At 42.6% G+C, this 24,050-nt stretch overlaps 1 protein-coding gene across 1 annotated transcript in view; it reads right to left on the reverse strand.

Moving 5' to 3' along the window:
- Positions 1-24,044, reverse strand: part of pou2f2a (POU class 2 homeobox 2a) — a 65,480-nt gene extending 41,436 nt beyond the window's left edge. Inside the window, exon 1 of the mRNA XM_080863461.1 lies at positions 22,886-24,044. Within this exon, the coding sequence (XP_080719587.1) occupies positions 22,886-22,985 (100 nt within the window). The 5' untranslated portion in view covers positions 22,986-24,044. The remainder of the gene's footprint in view (positions 1-22,885) is intronic.
- Between the last annotated feature and the right edge of the window lie 6 nt (positions 24,045-24,050).

A 24,050-nucleotide genomic window follows, 5' to 3' on the forward strand; every position in this document is an offset into this window, starting at 1 on the left:
GCACAGGTTCATCTGGAAAGTAAAATCATTGGTCTAGTCTATGCGCCAACTACATACACTACAGAGCAACCATTACCAGCTGACTAGCTTTGGCTCTTAGAGGGCAGAAGTCATTCTCCATTTGCTGGATAACCTTCAGGCCAGCTCAATCAACTGTCAATTGGGATGCTTTCAAAACAAACTCCAGCCCATTATCGGCAAGAATGCCACAAACACAAGCAGCAGGTTAAATGTCAGATGCCTGAAGAAATTGTTTTCCCACTTAACGCATCCTTGGAGTTTGTGATGCTCTGCATCTTCTCAAGGAATGCCACTTTTGCAGAAAAAAGAAAATAAAAGAAAAACCAACAAAAAATATTTGTAACATATTTGTATGTTTTCTCAGGATAATGTGCAATGTACAATCTGTATTATTATTTCGCTCTCAATGGGTGTTTATTCATCTCAGAGTGTCCTCTGCAGGCTAACAGTGCTTCGCTGGGACAATGGAGGTATTTTTCTGTTTAATGAAAGCTTAGTTATTTTCAGGAGACGGTTCAATCACTGCATTCATTCACCGTTACACGTGCAAACTGAAGGCCAGTGTGTGTGCGCTCTTAGACTTCATTTGTTAGCCAATATAGAATAGAATAGAATAGAATTCAACTTTATTGTCATTGCACATGCACAGGTACAGGGCAACGAAATGCAGTTTGCATCCATCCAGAAGTGCTTTAGTGATATAGATATATTACAATATATATTAGCAATAATATAGATATGTGAGTATATTACAGAAATGGGTCTATTATGGTATGTTATAATGTACACGGTATGAAGTATGTTGTGAATATTCTATAACTATAAGTATGTACAGGCTGTAGTGAGTACAAGCTATGTACAGGATATGAACAGGATATAAATATGAAAAACTATACAGAATATGAAATAAATAACTTTACAGAATCTGGGATATACAGCTATACAGAAATGGGAACTATGCAAGTTGTAAACAGTTGTAGGATTAAAGATTATTGAATGTACAGAATGATTATTTACACAGAGCTATACAGTAGTGCAGTTAAGATAAGTGAGGGTGTAGATAGTTTCTACAGAGGCTATATAAAGTGCTAGTGGTTGTGAGTGGTGGTTCAGTCCATGTTATTATTGTGTTTGAGGGTACAGTTGTCCATTGTGGGTGTGTGTATGTTCAGTCCATGAGTTTAACGTGGGTCAGATGTCAGGAGGCAGAGTTCAGGAGTCTGACAGCTGTGGGGAAGAAGCTGTTCCGGTACCTGGTGGTCTTAGTCCGGAGGCTCCTGTGGCGCCTCCCAGAGGGCAGGAGGGTGAAGAGTCCATGTGATGGGTGACTGGGGTCTTTGATGATTTTCCCAGCCCTTTTCAGACACCGCTTCCTGTAGATGTCTTTTATGGCAGGAAGTGGTGCTCCGGCGATGCGCTGGGCAGTTTTCACGACCCTCTGCAACGCCTTCCGGTCCGAGGCAGAGCAGTTCCCGTACCAGACTGTTATACAGTTGGTCAGGATGCTCTCGATGGTGCAGCGATAGAAGTTCACCAGGATGTCTGAGGACAGGTGGTTCTTCCTCAGAGTCCTCAAGAAGAAGAGGCGCTGGTGAGCCTTCTTGACCAGCTTGGAGCAGTTGGTCGTCCAGGTGAGATCCTCGGAGATGTGGACTCCCAGGAACTTGAAGCTGCTCACACGCTCCACAGCCGTCCCCTTAATGTGGATGGGTGGATGTGGGTCAGCATTCCTCCTGTAGTCCACGATGAGCTCCTTGGTCTTCTCGGTGTTAAGCAGCAGGTTGTTTCTGTCGCACCACTCAGCCAGACGATCCACCTCCTCCCTGTAGGCGGCCTCATCGTTGTCACTGATGAGGCCAATCACCGTGGTGTCATCTGCAAACTTAATGATGGTGTTGGAACCATCAGCAGGTCTGCAGTCGTGGGTGAAGAGGGAGTAGAGGAAAGGGCTCATCACACAGCCTTGTGGTACACCGGTGTTCATTGTGATGGTAGATGAGCAGCGGTTATCCAGCCGGACATGTTGGGGGCGGTTGGTCAGGAAGTCCAGTAACCATTTGCAGATGAGGGAACTGATGCCCAGGTCTGTCAGTTTCCTGATGAGTTGTGAGGGGTGGATTGTATTGAATGCTGAACTGAAGTCTATAAACAGCATTCTGGCGTAGGTGTTGTTGTTGTCCAGGTGTGAGAGGACAGAGTGCATTGCGATGGAGACTGCATCCTCTGTGCTCCTGTTCCGGCGGTATGCGAATTGGTGGGGGTCCAGGGTGGGGGGGAGACAGGATTTGAAGTGTGCTAGGACCAGCTGCTCTAAGCACTTAGTGATGATGGGGGTGAGTGCTACTGGGCGGTAGTCATTGAGGCAAGATGGGTTGGAGTTTTTGGGTATCGGGACGATGGAGGTGGATTTGAAGCAGGCCGGTACCACAGCGTGGGCCAAGGACAGATTGAATATGTCTGTGAGCACTCCTGCAAGCTCCCCAGAACACGCTCTGAGAACACGCCCGGGGATGCCATCAGGGCCTGCAGCCTTGTGGACATTGATCCTGCTCAGCACCGCTCCTACATCGGTGGGGGAGAGAGTCATAGGTTGGTGGTCTGGCGTCATGTCTGCTTTGGTTGTGGTTGTGGGGTTCCCTCGCTCAAAACGAGCATAAAAGTTGTTGAGCTCGTTGAGGAAGGAGACATCAGAGGATGCGGGGGAGGGTTTGGTGGTCCTGTAGTCTGTGATGGTCTGGAGTCCTTGCCACATGCGTCGGGGGTTGGAGTTGGAGAAGTGTTCTTCTACCTTCTTTTTGTAATGGTGTTTGGCTTTTTTGATGCCCTTCTTTAGATTAGCCCTGGGTGGACTGTAGGCATGTGCATCTCCTGACCTAAAGGCAGTGTTGTGGGCCTTCAGGAGGAGACGAACATCCCGGTTCATCCAAGGCTTCTGGTTGGGGTACATGGTGATCCGTTTCTGGGTGGTGACACTGTCTGTGGTTTTGGAGATGTAATCCAGTACAGATGAGGCGTACTGGTCCAGGTCTGTGTGGGTGAACATATTCCAGTCTGTGTTTTTAAATCTGTCCTGGAGCACAATATAAGATGTATCTGGCTTCCAATAAAATTCAGCTCATGAAAAAAATGTAAGCGCTGGAAGAGCATCAACTTCAGTCACCTCCCGCGCAAAAACATGAAAATTGTTAGAGGCTAAAATTAATTTCTGGAATTCTTACTAACCACAAACATTTAAATCCTCCCGACTCAAACTGATACAAACCATCACTTTCATATCGTCCTCGCTGACAATACACTTAAAAACATAAGGAGCCTCCCGATCCTGTTAATCCACTCATCCACATCAATGTCAAGTCCACCGTCTGTGCATCCGTCTGGTTAGCTGACCCAGGCCCCACCCACCTTGACCCTGACCCCGAGCCCGTAGCACCAACCCCCACAGCAGGCCCCTCGATGAAGGACAATGAGCCCCTCCACAAAAACAGAAAGATAAAGGTGAAATTCTGTCCTGGAGTCCGTCTAGAATAAAAATAAATGCAATGAAAACAAAATTTCAGGTTACTATATATTAGTATTAAAATCTTTATATTAAAAAAGAAATGTATTTCTCTGTTTATCCCACCTTGATTTCACAATACTTGAAGTATTTTAAATAGTTTTAATCAGTTTCTACAATATTTACAGAGAAATCTGTGTTTGTTCAAAACCTGACATTATGCATCATATGACATGCAAGATGTAAGCATATCATCAATCAAATCTTTGTTTAACAACATAATAAAGTCTTTTTTTTTCTTCCTCTGTGTTTATGCAATTATGGAAAGACAGTTCCACTACTGATAAATGATTATTTTCCCCCCACTTGGAGTTTTAATTCTATGAGAACAACATTACAAGAGACGATGTGACGCCACAGAGTTGTGTTAGCCATCGCTTCCTAATGGTCAAACGTATTATCTGAGAAATCGATTTTTTACTCCATTTACTTCATGTTGAAGTAGCAAAACTACAGTACCCATAAGCAACTGTCACATGGTGGTCTAGCTGTGCCATCATGTTAGCAGGTCAGTTTCATGAGCTGGGTTTTTAATAGTTTCATCTTGGGTTTAAGAAATGTGACACCATGAGTGCAGAGGGTTGACGAGTCAACGTAGATAGGTGTGTTCAGAAAAAATGCTTTGCTCAGTTTTAAAACAAACAACACAGGGCGCCGTGCTGTTTTATTGATCTTTGTCTAGCATTGGTAGTTTCATGATATTTACAAATAAAATATCTATCTTGTCACTAATGCACATTAGATAATATCAGAAATCACTTTGAATGATTTTAATGCAGTTATGGTTCATTTAGACACAAAGCTAAAATTTTAATTATATAAAATTAAGATTTCTACTGAATCTATTACATTAATTTTTATTCTATAAATTTATATATATGGTACTGTCATTATCCTGGATTAATTCTTACCATTATAATCATGACGTGAAAACCACGTATTGTAGCAGTCCTAATTTCAAACAGAAATTGTCTCCGAGTAGATAAATCAGGATGTTTTCTTCTCTTCTGTAAGTAGCAGGAGGCTTAATGGCAGATGAAATCCTCGGCATGTTTTTCAGAGCAGGACTGACCCCAGCATGTCACCCCAGCCTATCCCCCAAACACGAGCCAGACCATCTCTCACTGACCCTCATAAAATATGAGCAAGCAAACACTAGTTCCCCTCCCTCCCTCCCCCCAGACCCTCACTGCCTGCCAGATCTGGTCTGTTGTGGTCTGGCCTGGCCCTGGATGGCCTGGCTCATCCCAGGACTTGAACTTGAGACTTGACACAACAGCCTGCCCAGGCGTGGACAATTGAAAGAGAAGAATAGGCTGGTGATGGGTCGCTTGCATATGAATTGTTCCGGGCATTGGAGAAGGGAGGGCTGAGGTTACGGGGTTAAGGGCAAAGGTTAACCCCCCGCATCCCCAGGTCCCGCGTGGACCGCTCCCTAACTGACGAGCAGACAAAGGAGATGAGGAGGGGGTTCAGGATGACACAGGGCGCCGGGCCCTTGGACCCCTGCCACCCCGGAGGAGGAGGAGTAGGGGGCTGGGAAATGAACACATAAGCATGGATTTACACATGCACACACAGGCAGATGCACTATACAAACACTGCTGGGCTCACATGTGCCACAGCTGAACGACAAAAGCACTAATTCGAACGCACACGTGGACACACAGGCACTCCCTCCACACAGAAGAGCCCGTTTAATTTCAAAAACACACACAAACACACAATCAAACCTCAACTCACATGAATGAACACACCGACAACATCCATATTAATATTTTATCATTTCTAAATTCAAATGTTAACATTAGAGCAACATTGCAGGTGTGCTAAACAGAGTCCAAAATCTGATCACTGATGATATTCAAACACATTTTTCAGACACTTTTAGATCACAGATATTAACCAAATATAAACATCATCATTAACGATCACCTTTACCACCACACAGCTCAATACAAAGAACCATTTAACCATTTCAGATGTTATAATACATTACGAACTTTGAAACAGTGAATATTTCCACACAGTATGTTAAATGAAAAGAACCATGTTTTAAGTAGACGGAGGTATACTTCAATAAATGCACATTTATGCTGTAATGATTTCCACTTGTTAGGACCGTGGTCTCTGTAACCTTCACAGCCTGCGGTTTAAATGCCTCTTTTTCCTTTTTGTGCTGCACAGAGCCCATTACTCTGCACCATAAATAATTTACAGAGCCAAAGACACACTTCAAGATTAACAGATATTCACTATGACAGCAATTCACACCAACTCGGATGTTTGAATGAATAAAAACTTTTTCTAAAAGTTTCAGTTTGTATTTCTCAGATGCTCCTTTTAATAATTAGACAACTGACTTAGAAATGAAAGGCCACAAGACTGATTCCTGCTATTGAGAAACTGGATTTCTATCAGTCAGCACCTTGACTGTAATTAACGTTTAACTTTATAAGGCTGGTGAATAAAATGTTGATAAAGAGCGCACAGAAATACAGACCTCTGCATCACTTACTGGACAGGCAAAATCAATTTAAGCTTCACTGCAATAAAGACTGATACATATCTCTCTTACATCATACCACAATACTTAGTACATCAGATTTTTGATGTACTAAGCTCTTCACTCCTCTTTTTCTCTAATTTAACCCCTTTCATGTAATTTTAGACATTCTGAGATCTTCTATTTTATGATAACATATTTATTATATATATATATTGTCATCCTTTGCTGTAACTTCCTATCTTTTGGGGAAAGCAAAGTATATGTTTATCACCAACCTGAGCATATTTACATTTAATAGAAATTAATGTTTCAATAACTGTATATTTCATAGGACTTTACCTCTGCCACTGAGCGCATGTGATCGGCCCAGTTTGTAAGTTTGTCTGAATTTGACCCTTGCCTCCTTGGCTCAACTTACAAGTGATTGACTTTTATAAAGATGCTTTACTTTTGCAACAGAGAAAAAAGGGCTAATTTCTTATCTTTACAACTACAAATCCTATTGAAATGAATAAAAGTTCAAGAAATTATCTTAATGTCACAAACTAATCCAGATCCATCTGGACCCAGGTACTCAGCGGGGAAATTTTCAGCCTTCTTTTCACATCGTCGTGACATGGTTGGCTTTTACGCTGACATCGTTAGTGTTTCTCCTCTGGAATAACGTTACACACAATCTGTGTGAAGGAACCGATAATCATACTCATTATCCACACTGAAAGTATTGAGTCAGAAATATTATGCTGTGGGATTGTGTCTATATTCCCCAGCTCTACTACTAAGGCCAACTAGGTGCAAATAAACTGAATGTTTTGTCTCCTGCAGTAATGGATGACTGACAGACTGTCTGAGCGAGCTGCCATCCAACCATGTTCTCTGACCCCGACAAGACTGGAGCTGCAGAGCTGGTAGCAAAAAAACAACCTTGTGTATGTGCGTGTGCGAATGTGTGTGAATGCATGTGTGTAACAGAACATGACGATGGTCGCCGGTGATCCCTCACTGCCTCGGGCAAACACTAGCTAAATGGACCTCACTCCGTCAGTGAGACACAGACATGGATAGAGGCTCTGCATGCGTGTGAGTGTAAAAGCCGTGCATCCAGATAGCGATGGCTGTGCAGCTCCAGCCACCATGTTTAAGCCGAACTGCCGTGTGGTGTGCTATCACTGCTGCTGCTGTGGTTGTGAGATAGATAGGAGGATTGGGGCTGGCCGGGCCTTTTCAAACCCCCAGAGAGCAGAAAGGGAGTGAGTGCTGGGCCTAAATGCAGAATCTCCTTAGCTTATACCCCCCAGGGACGCAGACACAGGGCCATTTTCTGGGAGAGAATCATGCCGCCAAGCGGACAGCGGATTTACCATATTCATACCACTCTTTAGAGAGGAGGAGGAGGAGGGAGAGGATCTTCATCTGTCCCATTTCACTGCTACGACTGTATGTGGCTGCCGCGGCTCGTGTAGCCACTAAAACCCCTAGGGGGAACCATTAAGGAGAACCTCGCTCACTCCCCACATTTCTCTCCCTCATCCCCCCCTGTTTCTACCGCCGTCCCCTCCCCACGTTTCCCTGCCTTCCTTTTTCATATGAAGTATGAAGCCTCTCTCATTCATCCGATATCCTCACTAATAAGGCTGGATGGTTTAGCCAAGGCCAAAGCTAAAACCCAGCAATATCTGCCATTTCTACATAGAAGTGGCTGGAATAAAAGGCAGGGCGGGGGCTGATGAAAGATGTGTAGCTGCTAAAAAGTACAGCTGCTATATTACTGCTGCTGCCAGCATGGAGAAAACAGCCCAGATTCATATCAATGGCTTTGATTGAAGCACCGGGAGAAACCCGCTGAAGGACGGTTTGTCAGAGATGTCAACATGTGTATGTGTGTGTGTGTGTGTGTGTTTATGGTCTGTGCGCACGAGGGTTGGGATTTGCTGAGAGATTTGTTTAGATACCTGTGTGGAATGAAGTGTGTGTGAGTACAGTGTCTGTGCATGCTTATGTTCACCACAGTGTGTGTGTGCATGCAAGTGCGTAAATAAGTGTGACACAGCTTCTGTGTGTGTCTGTGAACTCTGTGGATTGAGGTGGGGAGTGTTATAGAGAGGGGCAGGCAGGCTAACAGATTCATATCCAATATGAAGAGGTTAAAGTGACGAGTCCAATCCTCCCCACAGAGCAAAGAGAGAATGAGATTGAGATGCGAGAAGAGGAGGAGGAAAAGCAGGGAGGAAGAAGAAGAGGAGGAGGAGGAGGGAGGGGTGTAGTACAACAGATTAATTTCATTTCTGGACTGAGCACTCCTCTGCTAAAGAAAAAAAGCAGAGGATAATAAAAGAGGATAAAGAAGAAGAGAGGAGGGGGCGGTGATAAGGAGGTAAGCTGGGAGGAGGAGAAAAAAGCGTGAAGAGAAAAAAAGAAGAGTTTTTTCCCCTCTTTTATCTGATGTAGTAAATGTGTGTGTACTGTACGCGGAAGAGATTGGAGTCACAGAGTGTGAAGACGATTATGTGTTCAAAATTGCCCGTGAGTATGTCTGGCCTCTGTGCATCTGAGAGGGGGATACAGTACGGTGCAACTTCACAGCCTAACAAAGGCTTCTTAAATCACGTAGAGCAAAAATCAGCTAGTGAGTACAGTTTTGAATATGAAGCCCAGACTTCAAGCAACAGGCATCAAATCTGATAATTCCATTTCCTCAACAAAACTCTACATTTTTCTAGAGACACTTATATTAGAAATACAGTGTCTCACATAGCTTAGATTCTTCTTTCACTGGTGTTTTGGGCGCTTTAGATATGAGCATAATGTCTGCAGCTCTTTTTGAATCAGTATCTGTTAAACGAGTCAAACGTAAGGAAGCAGCATGATCACGAAGTTCTTGCAAACCTTACCTGATTTAAATTTGGCCAATCTCTCCTTCACGGTCATCTTCTCATGCAGCTCTGGACCACTTTAAGCTTTGCCAGGAGAGCTCTGTTAGCTTCCACTTGTGTGTTTGCATCATATGCTAGATCTCTTCTAGTACATCAAAATAGAAATCCTCTAATTTGAATACATTTTTGGAGCAATAACGGGTGGTGAGCAAACATTGTGTTGGTTCTTGTTCAGTCTGCTCTGGACTGGCACACTGAGGTATGATGACATACATGCAGGTGATTTTTACCAGATGTTTTCACTTAGATGCCTCCGTGCATTACAGCAAAACCCGGGACTGACAGTCTGACCCTGAAGGACAAATCCACTGTGAACAACCCTGTGTAAAAAAAAAAAAACAATGAGCATGCTCCTGACCCAGTGCCTTCACCTTCAGGCTATGACACTGCAGTCTCCTTCGCTGAAAGCTGCTGCTCATTCTCTAGGTCATTGCTGAAGACCTCGTCATGAGCTCTCGTCATGAGGGATGATAATTAGTTTGGATGTTTAAATTACTTTATTTTACAAAATTACTTCACAAAAAACAAAAACTCCCAGAGTCAAAATTACCCCACCACCACGCTCTGATGCTAATCATCTATTCTGCATTTGTGTCCCTACGTGGACCTTGGCCTTGAGATCACCGCACAGAAGTCAGGGCTTTGTGCAGGCCAGTCAATAATGTTCGCTCTGGTCTTCTGGAGGTAGCTCTTCACCAGGAATGACGTGTTTCGTGATGACCCATATCCACATTTTCTTTCAAAACCTTCACATATCCTTCTTTCTTCACAATTCCCTCCAACCTTAACGAGATTCCCAGTTCCAGATACACTGAAACCCCACAGCATAATACTCCCACCACCATGTTTCTTTGGTTTGCACATCTCTCCCTTTTATATCCAAACATAGGCAGCATCTATATGACCAAAGAGCTCTGGTTTTGCCTCATGTGAGCACAGAGACGCTTCCAGCATGCATAATCATCCTCCAGGCTGTACTTGGCATGGTTTAGTCTGCTCTCCATTCTTGGCAGGGTTCTAGTGATTGTCTTTTTGGGATTTAAATTCCCGACTTGGCTAAGTCACTCACAGGTGTCTTAGCGGTTTTTCTAGGGTCTTTATTAACATCTCTCACCACTTGGAACTGCCCAACCCTGGCTGGAGTTTTTATACTCTGTGTAAATTAGAAGATAAACCTCAGTTTTAACCTGATATTACAAGCTTTGTGCTTTGTGTGCAATATAGATAATTTATGCTTTTTAAAGTAATCCAATATGTTTAGAAATGCTTTGTTAAATAAAAAAAAAAGAAATTGACAAAAGGCTAATAATGTTGTCTTTATCAGACATTCAAGTGGTCAGAAACAAACTTCCTAAAAACAGGATAAGACCAGAAAGCAGTCCAGAGCTGAACAATAAGAAGACCTTGAAGGAGAAACTGGCCAAATTTAAGTCAGATATAGCTTCTTTATGGCTGAAACTCTTTACTTGTACCTGTTATGTTTTCATTTATAGTCACAGATTGATACTTCAAAACATAGGTTAACCTATACACCACCTGAGCAAATACAATAGTGTTGTGGCACGGAGACACTTTAGGTGCACTTGATTCAAAATAACATATAACGCTTTTATATTCTCACCCGGTTAAATGTCAGCCCACTGTGAGTTCCATATTTTATCTGATAATAAAGTGTCTTAATGTTTCCACTTTGCTTTAACTGACTGCTTTTTAGCTTTGTGATTACTTTCATGCATTTTTCCATCGAGGCTTTTGACAGCGCACAAAGGACGGCCCTGAACTTGTTGGATTTGAACTGTATACACTAACAGCAAAAGTGATATCAATGGCAACAGCACGGACACGGAATGTAAAAAATTCTCCACGTCTCTGACTACGTATTATTAAGAATCTATGCAGAGATTTTGTTCGGTGTGAATCTTAAACATTGGCACAAAGTGGAACCTCTGTAAAGAGGTTCTTGCTCTTTCCATCTGAGTGGCTGAGACCAAAACCTGATGTTTACTGTTGATGCTTTAGACAGGCGAAAGATTTTCTGCAATTACACTCCACTGTAGCTGTCTTAACGTGACATCTTGCCATCTGTACTGGGCCAGTTATCTATGACGAATAGGAAAATTACACCTTCAAACAACAAAATGGACCCAGAAATGCAAGGTACATAGCCTGCAGATATTTTGTAGTGTGTTAGTGTGTTGTTTCTTTGCTTTAATTCACCAGGTGCTCAAAAAGCACCCACACTGGAGTCATTGCATGCATTAGATGCACTATTTACAGCACATCCAGGTGATTGTGGGCTCACTAACTAGCATATCTCTTAGCCTGTTTTTATGCTTGTTGAAAATGCACATCTCCTGAACAAGACAAAAATTCAGCAGACGAAAAAAAAGAAAGAAAGAAAAGTTCATATTAAAACACTAAATGTAAAAAATAGTTGGTGTTTCATACTTTTGTGCCCACATCTGGTGGACAGTACAATTAGGAGCAGCATCAGCTGTACAGTCTGGAAAAAACACCTTCTAAAAGCCCTTGAGCTTGTAGTCTGGCGAACGCATATGTGGGTGAAAATGAGTCATAGAGAGTAAGTGCATCTATGTATTTGGTAGAGCATGTGTGTTTGTGTGTAATGTGTGCAGGGGGTTAGTTGAGTACAGGAGATTGAAGCACTAACCAGAGCACTCAGATTTATTAAAAAGGGCCGGACCCAGTGCCTGTCCACCCCCCAGCCCCCCACCATTCCTTTCACTCTCCATCCTCTATTGTTGTCACTTTACTTCTGTCTCTGTGCATACATACAGACCCCCCCCCCCCCCAACCATCTCCTCCTACATGATATTACGTTTTTCACTAAAAACCCTTCACAGTCACTGCTGGTCCCTCAATAAGACAGGCTCAAGAGAAGGAGGGGTTGGGGACAGGGAGGACAGGAAGGACGTGGTGTTCCTGAGGTAAATAAGGGGACCCCTACCCCTCCTTCCCATCCATCCATTCCTCTCATCACACACCCCTTTCTCTGTCCCACAAGTTCATTTCCATAACTCCTGTCAGCTAAATTAAATTGGGGGGGGGGGGGGGGATTTAAATCTGCCCTGTTCCCCAAAACTGCAGTGACCACCAGCCAAGGGGATGGACGGGTGGAGCGAGGAGACAAAAGAGGTGGAATCCAATGTAACAAACCTGACTTTTGTCATTCGAGTTTATTAGCTAAATGTATCAGCTGCTGGAAAAATGCATTGTTGGCTGAAAGCATTCATATTCCTTAGAAACACACACTCACACACACTCACAGACATGCAAAGGGCCCAGACAAAGGAAGAGTTTTGGCTCTCCGTGTGTGGTTTACTCGATCAAAACTATGTTGGGCAGCATTAAACGTCCCTGCGGCACTGCAAACGGCGAGATTACATTACAGTGGCGCGTAAACATGCAAACACTCAGAGAGGAAGATGTACTTAAGTAGAGACAGGCACACACACACACACACGCTCCCTGCTTATCCTGCTTGTCATTTTAATCTCTATAGGCAAAAGCAGCGAGACGAGCTTCCTCACACTTCCAAGGGAAGGTTTTGTGTGAGATCACACACTGGCTTCATTATGTCAGAAACCTGTGAAGGAGGACAGGAGCCTTTCCTAAGCCCTGTTCTCTCTATTCAAGCAAGCAGGGGAACAAGATCACTGCCTTGAGGTTGGCACAAAAGACCAGCACTTCTGTATTACACACATCGGCAGCAGGCAGTGATGGACATTAGCTAGAATACACACACACACACACACACCTGCTGGCGATCACAGACATGCACCAAACTACAGTAGACCTTCTACATACCCACTAATGCGCGCGCGCGCGCACACACACACACACACACACACACACACACACACACACACACACCATCTAAAAAACTTAAAAAACACATAATTGCAGTGCATGAAACTTTTTGACTAATGGTAAATGACTGCTGGTTAAGTCCTGAATTTAGCAATTGAATTGTCAGATTACGGCTGTCTGCCTCAAAAATAATTTATGTCATTTACGAGTTAGGTTGCTTCCTGGGAGCTGAAATTACTGACCATCAGATTTATTTAATGGAAGCCAGAAGACACAAACCTTTGGACACAGATTACATACAGATTACATACTGTGGTGTCCTGAACAAATGTACCTGCTTTAAGTGGCGATGTCTAGACTCATCCTTTGGTTTTATTAAACGTACACATGACTTTGAACTTTTTGAAGCAGGTTAAAAGTCGAGTAGTCTGAGATTGCTTGTACTGTTTGGACCGACTTTTGCATTTAAAACAGGCTTGAATTTTCGTGGAATTGATTCAACAAGGTTCTGGAAAACATTCCTCGTTACTTTGGCTCATTCTGCCATAATTGCATCATGTTGCTGCAGAATTGTAGGCAGCGTCTTCACCATGCACTTCTTCTTTGGACCACATTTTAAACGTGCACTGTTGGACTGACTTGGTGAATCTGGAGGCCATTCGAGTACTCATGGTCATGGATCCAGTCTGAGATGATATAAGCTTTTGACAATGATACAATCTGCAGCATTTAAATGATGCTCCATTGGAATTAAGGAGCTCCAAGACTATGCCCTTACACCTGTACACCACCTGCTGCACGGATCCTTACTTATATGCCAAAATGTGACACCACAATCTCAATGTCACAGCAGAAATCAAAGTTCTAGTTTTTCACCGTTTTGGAACATCAGCTCTATGTTCTTAGCCAACAGGAGCAGCACTTAGCATGGTCCTCTTCTACTGTGAACTACCTGCTTTCATGTTTTTTTCAACTGTCAAGATTTCAGACTTTCATGATAACGATATAATCACTTATAATTTGAATTAATATTAATCCTATCAGCCAAAAACTGTAATTTTCCACAAACTTAAAATAGAGGTGCTCAGAGGTGATGAGAAAGGAATTATAAACTATAAAACAGGCACAAAACATTCAATTATTTACAATAACATATAAGCACCGTTAGAAATACATTAACAATGAATAACAAAACATCAAGGTTATCAGTGCGACACCCCTTTTTGTTTCGTGTTTGGAGTTTTGCAATTACTGTTTTATGTGAGCTCCATTGTACTCTGACCTCATTCATCAACAAAACATTTCAATCCAGAAAATATTTGGACAATTTTTGTTTAATGGACCAATGAAATGCGTGACAACTAGAAAGATAATTGTGCATGAATCTCAAGCTAATAAACCCGTTTTGTTATGTGCATTTCGTCTCTGTTTGCCTCACATGTGTTTTTGTTGAAGTTTTGTATTTTTCAGCATATTGTGGTTTAGGAAAAATGGAGCCTGCCACTTCTAACTGTGTATGTATTCATGTAAAAGCCTGTTTAGAGACAAGGGTTGAAATTCAGCAAAAGTTATAACTCTCTCTGCTTCATATCATTTTCATGCACCGTTCAGAGGACCTTAGGTTAGCTTTCTTCTCCATTCTTATACTTGGTTTCACAGCTTTGACAGATCCTCTTGCCTCCATGGATGCAAGTAGTTGACCAGGTAAATGATAAATCAGCCATTCACTGCACACGTCGAGTTTACAGAAAAGGAGTGCTTTCAAACAGCAAGAGGTGCTAAAATGAACCAAGAATCCCAAAGAGAAACCTTCATGTATCACTTAACACTGCCACATGCACACACAGACCCCTAATTGGTGTACAGCGTAAAACCTCATTATTCTGCTTAATTAGAAGGCAAGCAGCAGTCCTGACCTGAAACCAGCCTCTCAGTACCTTGAACAGCATTCATGCCTTTATTTCTGACTCCTGCCCTCGTGTTCCCTTTTCTTCCTGCCTTTCCTTCTTCTGACCAAACAGACCAGGTTGCACGCTGGGCAAGGGCAGGGAATTAGAGTGATGGAGGGAGTGAAGGGAGAGGTGGAGAGGAGTGTGGAGAGATGGAATGTGAGCTATGAGATGAATGAATAGGCACGGGGTTCTTTATGGCATTTATGTGCACTGAGGAGAAAGCCTATCGACAGACACCTTGTCGGACAAAGGGGCAGCACACGCTGAGTGCATTCGATTAAGGGTGGGCATTGGTGTTAAACCAAAAAAGGTCCCCTGCTGCGCCCACGATTCATTATTTAGACGGGGGTGTAAAATGGACACTGGCCGAAATAAACACACACGCACGTACTCTGCAACAAGCCATCAGGGAAACACCAATTTTACAGACACAAGTACTCAAGAAGTACACAGGGTACTCGTGCTTTCGTGGACAGACATGGTTGCAAACACAAACCAACACACACTTACATATGATTGCCGATTACATACCCAAAGAGAGCGGGGCACAGAGGGCAGTCAAATATAGCCTGAGTACAGCCAATTTAGCCCTTAATGGTCTTTGGGCCATTAAGGGCAGCCATCAAGAGCGCAAGACTAAGATGACTGTCCAATGCAGGATGCACGTGTGTTTATGTGTGGAGGAGGACAGTGTTTACCTAGATTCTTCTCCTCCTATATGTGTGTCTAATGGCCTATGAATGTTTCCACGGTAACTATAAGAGTTTTTAGCTGGTTGGATGGACTGACATACAGACGGCAGCAGAGGGGAAGCAGAGTTCAGGCGCCCATATTTTGTTGTGGCAACGTTTTTATTTCATATCTGCACAGCAGGAAGTGTCCATGGTATGAAATGGCTTTTTTCATCTATAAGACAAAAGGTCTCTGTATAGGTGTCTGTGTGTTCAATGCTGCATGCAAAGGTTTGTGCATGTGTGAAGGTAATGCACAGGACATTTATTACATCTGCTATAGATGACAATGTTTTATGTTTCTGGTAAATTTACATTTATTTTTAACGATGAGGCGTGTGATAGGAAACGCGCGCTGGCACCAGTACTTGTATGTAAAAGACAGATGTAGCCACTGTGATGTCACCGATTGAGTAAGCCCAGCTCTGATACTCTGACTTTATGGTCATCACTGTTTTGTTTTCTGGTGCAAGAAGTGACCGTTGTTGCAAAAGGAATGAGCGTGGTGTTTTGAGCTAATGCTAAAAAGAAAATGCTCGAATTTCACTAAACAAACATGGGCCAGGCAAATGGTTAAACACAGTTTTTACCAGGTAATTGCATCCAAAAAGACACAAATTAGCTGATTTAATGTCACATCTGATATAAAACCAAAATCGTATCATTAAGCAAGCTGTAAACATTCTTATTTCTGCTTTAAAGTTTTGGCATTTTAAACTGGACTCCTTTTTGGATCCAGCCTCCAGCGGCCATTAGAGAGACTGCAGTTTTGGTAGGTCCATGGTTGTTTGTTGCTTGGCTGACATGTAAAAATTAAGGTATGTTAATTTGTTCATTTTTGATTTTTTAACATCAGTGAAAATGCAAAGAGAACACTAAACAGGCTGGGCTTACACTTTAAGAGTTTCGAGTATGTATGAAAACGTCTGTCTGTGGAACAAACACTGAGAAACAACAACAGTGTCACAGTGTGCAGGCGGTTCAAGTAAAGCAATTAACCTGACAAAATGTGCTAATTGATATATAACACGGCCCTATGTTAATGAAAGACTATGTGGTCATAAATGTTGTTGTTTGTAAAAGAAAGGAATTAAATGCTATACTCATTAAAGAATCAACATATTTGACTAGCTGATTGCTTCCACGGGTCCAGTTGTAGTCCAAAAATTCCCCTCAAATTTTTAATTGTAATTTTTTTTATACAAAAAAAATCAACTGAAACTGAACTGATAATCTATGATGGATTTATTTTAATATATAATAATAATGGATTGGATTTATATAGCGCTTTTCAAGGCACCCAAAGCGCTTTACAATGCCACTATTCATTCACTCTCACACACTGGTGGAGGCAAGCTACGGTTGTAGCCACAGCTGCCCTGGGGCAGACTGACAGAAGTGAGGCTGCCATATCGCGCCATCGGCCCCTCTGGCCAACACCAGTAGGGTAAAGTGTCTTGCCCAAGGACACAACGACCAGGACAGAGAGCCCGGGGATCGAACCGGCGACCTTCCGGTTACAGATACGCTTCCCAACCCCCTGAGCCACGGTCGCCCCAAATTTGGGTGCCTTGAAAAGCGCTATATAAATCCAATCCATTATTATTATTATTATTATTATTATTATTATTATTATTATTATTATTATTATTATTATTATTATTATTATTATATATTAAAATAAAAACTGTATTCACTGACAGGATTAGTCTACCTGCTGCAGATACCCTTTAATGAAGCTGCCTGTTTAGGACAAGTGAGGTGTCTGTTTCTCAAACTCCAGACTCTGATGTCTTTTCTTGGTGTCCACTTACACTGGGTCCTCCTACTTCTTTTCTCTCTGGCTGGAGCCAGTATGAACTGTTCTGTGAAGGGAGTAACACAAACTGTTGTATGACATCTTCACTTTGCAGAAGGCATTTAAGACCGCTAACCTGATGTAAATGTAAAATTTAAACAGGGATGATGATTTCTGAAATTGGGCGTCTCTGCGTCTAACCAGACATTAATGAATTATTAATTTAATGCTATACTTTCAACAACCAATGTGGGTTTTTTTTTTATAGCTCAAACATTTTGAAACGACCTCAGGCTTTTGAGCAGTGGTGCAAATAAAACGACTCATAAACAGCCAAACAAAAAATATGTGTCACTGACAACCTCTTTGATATGCATGTCACGTACTTACTTTAATATTTGGATGCATTTGAATGAAGCGGATAAATCGTCACATGCAGTTTGTGTGTGTGTGTGTGTGTGTGTGTACGTACAGAGCTCAGTGTGGGGGTGAGGCAGCTTAACGCAATAAAGCATGTTGTATTGACATCTGTGTTGTGTCTATTGATTCCCCATTATGGAGCTAACAAACCCGCCTGGACGCTTTGTCATTCGCAATCACGTTAGCACCGGGACTCGCCAACAACGCTGCCCCTTTTAAAATCTGATCCATACGCACGCGGACACACACATGCAGACGCCGCTTCCTCGCATTCCCACACATCTGTGGCAGCTGTTCGTGTCAATACACACAGATCCACCCGCAACCACAAATTCTCATGCACACACATCAACAGTCTCCACTGACAAATGGGGTGGCGAGAGAGCAGTCAATGCTGGCTAATCAATAGCGGTGGAAGGTTAAAACCACTCACACAATGGGCAGCTATGAGCTTCTTGTGGTTTTCAGATAAACCAGACATGCCGGAAAGATCCATAACTGACCTCAACGTGCAATTATTGAATCGTCTACCTGTCTGCCTGCTCACACACAGATCTGGTAGCTTTATGCACACACACACACACACACACACCCACCCACGTGTTCAAATTATATAAATTCCAGCTGGCATGCATTTCCTCCTCATTGAATAAACTCAAATATATACAGATATACGTTGTAACCAGCTTCACTTAGAGTTCATTCACAAATTTAAAAAAAAACACACGTTTGAACGTTGCATCTACCTGAGCAAAAATCACATCTTCCTCCCACAAACACACAAGCTTTGTTATCCATAATCGCACAAACGTGTGCTCCACAAACACAGAAAGCCAATTAATCTGAACACAGGGGCCTCAATTTGATGTGGCCCAGACTTCACAACCCCCTCCTGGGCTCCACGAGGTGAAGATCCTGGGTGTGAGAGGAGGTAGTTATCAAACAGCACGCAGCACCCTGTGTCTGTGTGTGTGTGTGTGTGTGTGTGTGTGTTTGTTGTATTTTTAATGCCACTTGCACAAATATTTTTAGACAGCTTTTTTTGTTTGATCGTGAATCATCATGACTTTACGTATGTGTTGCGGGGTAATCTAAATAGAAAAGCGCGTCTGAACACGCTGAACTAGAGACTAAAAAGAACACTGTGCTGAATAACTACACCTGGAATAAGAGGCCTCTCACAGTAGCCAACATAAATAAACCATCCCTCTCAATCCAGACATGTGCCTCCTCTCCGTGAATTTGACAGCTCTCAGTTTTATATGGGCCACAGTGGCCCTGGAGGATTTTACAGCAGTGTACATAAAATAAAAGAGCATTTAGATTTCCTTTGTTGTGGTGGAGAGGAGGGACAGAGCAGAGGCAGCTACAGGTCCCTTTCCGCCCTCACTGCCCTCTGAAAACACACACACACACACCGCTGCAGAGACCGGGCTGCACAAAAAAGAAGGTTTTAAGTCTTTGCGGCAAAGATGTGAAGCTGAAAAAGAGCCAAGAAACACTAGTCTCCACTCTTCAACTGTGGATGATCTGAATGCTTCTCTGGGTGTATTAATGGCTGGAAAGTAAAGAACTCAAAGATGTGATGTGGTTTATGACCACACTGATGAGATGTCAGAGTTCATCCTCATTACTGCCCCATGCACAAGTTCCCCAAACTAACACAAGCAGCGAGAAATCTGAGCTACTACAACAATCGCATTCAGAGCTCACATCTATACTATGTTATCTATTTTTAATTAATTCACAACACTGGATCCTGAAAACAACTCAGGAAGAATGAAAATACACAACACAGCATTCCTGGCGAAATAACTCTGTGAATGCGAAGTAATTCTACGGGTCAACAATATGATAGGAGTTTCTAAAAGGCAGAAAAGGCTTAATGTAATAAAAGGGTTTCATTACTAAAAGCACACGAGCTGTAAAGCCAGCGGTTTTCTGTATACTTCACGAGTTATAGGATCCACTCACTGTAATAATGTTTGCATTCATACAGCCGCAGTGTGAATAGGCTGGGATAGAGTCAGATTTCAGGGTGATGCATTTCCAAACAATATCTGAATTGATAGCGGGAGATTCCAGGGACTTAAAGGCACTAAAACTCAAGCCAGATTTCTTTAATAGATAGCAATCATGAAAGTAGCCCAACCCATCGGTTTCTCCAAGGCTGGAACCATTTACTGCACTTAAAAATGTATTTAATAAAGTACAACATTACAAATATAAAGAAAACATTATCAAGCTCAGATGACAAATTTAATCCAGTGACCAATTTAAAGGTGTGCGACTGCAGTGATGTGTCTGTGGCCCCGCTCAGCTGAGGCCAGCGGTCTCAACACTGTAGCGTTTAAGAGTCGAGCTGACAAAAAACCCATAAGCCCTTGGTTTAGATCCACTGTAGAGCCACTGTCTGCAAGCGTCTGCTGTTTAGGACCACTCTCTCGCTCCTTCTCCACTGAACCTCACTCACCTCGTCTTAGACTTTCGACACTCCCGTCTTTGCTCCCACTAACGCAAACACACACAGGTGTGTGCATGCTCACACATTTACAGGTGCACGGAGTGGTACAGATGCACGCCTTGGTCAGATCACAGAAAGAAGGGGAGAGCGAGAGAAAGGCAGAGAACTGTGGGTAACAGACTTAGCTAAAGTGGCTTATGGGGCCCAGGCAAACCACACTGGGCAAATCCAATTCAACAACTCCCCCCCGTCCATAGGGAACAAGACACAGGAAGAGAGGGATAGACGGGGAGAGGGGAAAAAGGGAGCGAGAGGAAGACGGGAGAGTTTGCATTTTACAGAAAAGGCTTTTGTGTCAAGTCAACACTTCACAGAAATGAGAAAGACAATGAGGAACAGAGGATTCAGAGTTTCTTTCTCTCCAGAGATTAAAGATGAAAGATGGAGAAAAGCGGAGAAATAACAGGGGAAAGGAGGGATGAGTGCCGCCCTTTGCTCTCCTACCTACTTTACTTCCCTCGTGTGTATCGGCTGCTTATCGCACCAACATGTTTAAATAAAAAAAAGCAGCCAGTACAAGAACTCTGACCCTTTCATTTTCTCCCATGTGGAAAATACACCATGCAGACTGAGCTGCTGAGGAACTGCTGCCTCACTCCTACCCTCGTTATTCTGTTTTTCACCTATTCACTCCTAATTTACTTCCTCATTTAATAATCCACATTCAGTCACGGCCATTTAATTATCCCTTTGACACCACAGTGTCGTTGCTAACACAGAATCTTCCATTCTGGCTTATTTCTCTCCAAAGCATTAAACTCCTTTTCCCACTCTCACTAATTCATTCTTTTATTGCTTTTATTCATTCAATTCAATGACTCTTTCACCTGTTAATTCACTGATACTTTAACCCTCGCATCTATTTATTATTCATTTATGCACCCACTCATTCTGTTATTCATTCAATCATTCATTTGGCCCCTCGCTCCCAGTGTGCACTTCTCCTCCCTATTCCCCCATCAGGTCTTTTACTTTAATTTCTTAAAGGATCAACTTAAAAAAAAAGGAAAAAAAAAAGACCCCTCCCCCGAAACAGAAGCTCGGTGGTTATATGTCGCCTGTCAAAGCCGCCAGAAGCAGTTGAGGTTTCATTAAAAACCACAACCGTTTTTCTCCTCCTGACACCTACTTAAGGTGATAGCCTGAATTATCCCTGCACGGCTCGGCACGGCTCAGCATACACACCTAACCCCATCTGTCTTTTTAAATTTCCGGCTGGATGGATGGGAGGTGGGACAGAGGAGCCACTGGCACTGTCACCCTCCAGGAATCCTGCTCAAACACACACCTCAGTGCACACACTCGTGTTTCTGTGACCAACACGTCACAAAGTTTTACCCAGGAGGTGGCAGGAAAGGGAGAACTTTGAACAACCTATCTAAAAACCAAATGTAACGACAAAATTAAGACATTCAGCTGATTTGTTAACACTGTAATTTTACATTTAGATTTATAAAGCACAGCACATCACAGATTTTTATATTCAAACAAAGAAAGCTAATCCAGAGAAGTGCATTGTCAATATTGATCACACTGCAATATTATAGTGATCATGATTTATTAAAGCAGAGCATTAAAGCATCACAAGGTCATCATAAAAACCAAGTATTGACTGACAATCCCACCGATTAATCCCGAAGATTAAAAGAATATTAAAAGAAAATCAGTCCTTAATTAAATTATTCTGATTTTTTAATATATGGATTTCAATTTCAGTCTCTTGAAAACGCCACCATTTCCCCTCTCACATCATCACCTGTGTTGGCAAAGTTTCTCCCTCAGCCAACTTAACTGTACTCCTGTTTTCCCAATGTGGCCTCCTGTCAGGGATCAATACAATCTGATCGATAGATGACCATGAATATTCCCCACAAACCTAGCCAAGTTAGACCGAAGGAGAGGAGCAGAGAGGAGACAGATGGGATGGAGGCTGAGATGGATGGATTGCCATGGATGAAAGAGGAAAAGATAAGGAGAGAGTGTGGCGCCTCAGAGAGACTGTGATGGATGCTAATGGCCCCTATATTCATGCATCCAATTTGGGGTGTGTTTTTACATTTTTGGATTTACATGCAAGTAAGTATTGCGAGTTAAACTGGTCGTTTTCCCTCTTTTCGTGAGGATATAATGACAAATAATAAAAATACACATTTTTTATGATATTTAGTCCTCAAATATTCCTTGACAAAAATCACTTGCTTGTGTAATTTCAAAGAAATCCCAAATGTCTTGAAATATTTAATACTGAGAGTCTGATCTGCTTTTTCTACTTTTAAATAAATAAATGATATTTTTGTTTCTTAAAGAATTTCATTTTACGTCTACAGTGGTTATGGAGTGCATTTTGCATCTTTCACATATGGAAAATGAAGTTTGTGGGTTGTATGTTGCATCATCGGTTTACACGCGTGTATTTTATTTAAGTTTATTTTGGGTGTTTGAGAAACCTGAGGTGAAACTGGAAACATAAAATGATGCGTAAAGACTTTTTAAAAATCTAGATTTAGCAGGTTAAAAATAAAAAAAAATATTATATAAACTATGAACAACTGTGATTCTTTGCGTATAGGTACACAGTAGTGGGAATGGGACCGGGGAGAGGTGTCTTACCGGGACTGGACCGCGGAGCCAGCGAGGACTTGAGTCTCCAGGCGCTGAAGTCGGACGCTGTTCTCTGAAAGACGAAGGGGACCGGCAGGGGGACAAACATGGTCCTCTGTCGACCTGGGGGTCGTTGTTTTTATTTTAGTCTCACTTTTTTTTTCTTCTCCTATTCGTGGTCCTGTCGTCGTTCTTTGGCTTTTCTTCGTATGATCTCCAGGTTTGTGGACAGCCGTTTGTAAGGATGCTGGGACGGCTTGAAAAAAGGAGATTAAGGATTTGGCTTTTTTCTTCTTCTGTGAATCGATTCTGTGTCTCTCTGGATTCACATTTCTCTACTTCTGGATTTTGTACAGCTGTGGTAACCAGATGGATACTCTGTTCCTCTGACTTGAGTCTTCTTGAACTGATCTAGTCCGGCACACACACGAACACGCAGCGATGTGCTGGGCGCGCAGCAAAGACTGTTTGGCTTTGGGAGAACAAATAAAGCTACCAGTGGTTATCCATACAGGCTAATACAAGCTGAGGGTGACTGGCCATTTGGTGATATCTGCTATCATTGCACCCATGTGAATCCGGTGCAGTCGGTGCTCGTCACTCAGATACTCTCTACAGGATGCAACACAGGCACAATTAGACTCTCAGTGGTTCTCGGACCCAGTCTTCACCCCTCGGCCGGGTTTGCTTTGGTTTGGGTTGGGGAAAGATGGATTTTCCCTCCTGCGCTCTCATTAAAAGTCCTAAACAAACGCAGTCCACCGGCGAATCCTCGGTAAGGAAAAGGCAGAAAGCAACTGTCCGTGTAAGAGTGGAGTTGCTGCTTTTTGGTTCTCCTAAAGATTTGGTTAATAGCTGGCTGATCTGCTGAAGAAAACACGCACGCAAAGCGACACTATAAAAACCGTTATTTGGTAAAAGAGAGAATTAATGAAATAATAAAGTAAGGCTACGCAGGCACCCCCGTCGTACTTTCGCTCCTCCCTCTCCTCCCCTCGCTGTTTCTCTCTCTCCTCTTTCTCTACCGGGGGTCACTAATTAAAGCAAAATCGATAGATAAATAAATGAATGAATCCATATTAATAAATAACTCAGTCCTCCGGCTTCCTCAACTGATGCGCAAGCGAAAGCGAGAAAAAGACGAGGAGAAAGCGTTGCCCCTTTCCTTTTACGG

Source organism: Rhamphochromis sp. 'chilingali', assembly GCF_963969265.1.
Source record: "Rhamphochromis sp. 'chilingali' genome assembly, chromosome: 17".
In the NCBI taxonomy this organism is placed as follows: domain Eukaryota; kingdom Metazoa; phylum Chordata; class Actinopteri; order Cichliformes; family Cichlidae; genus Rhamphochromis; species Rhamphochromis sp. 'chilingali'.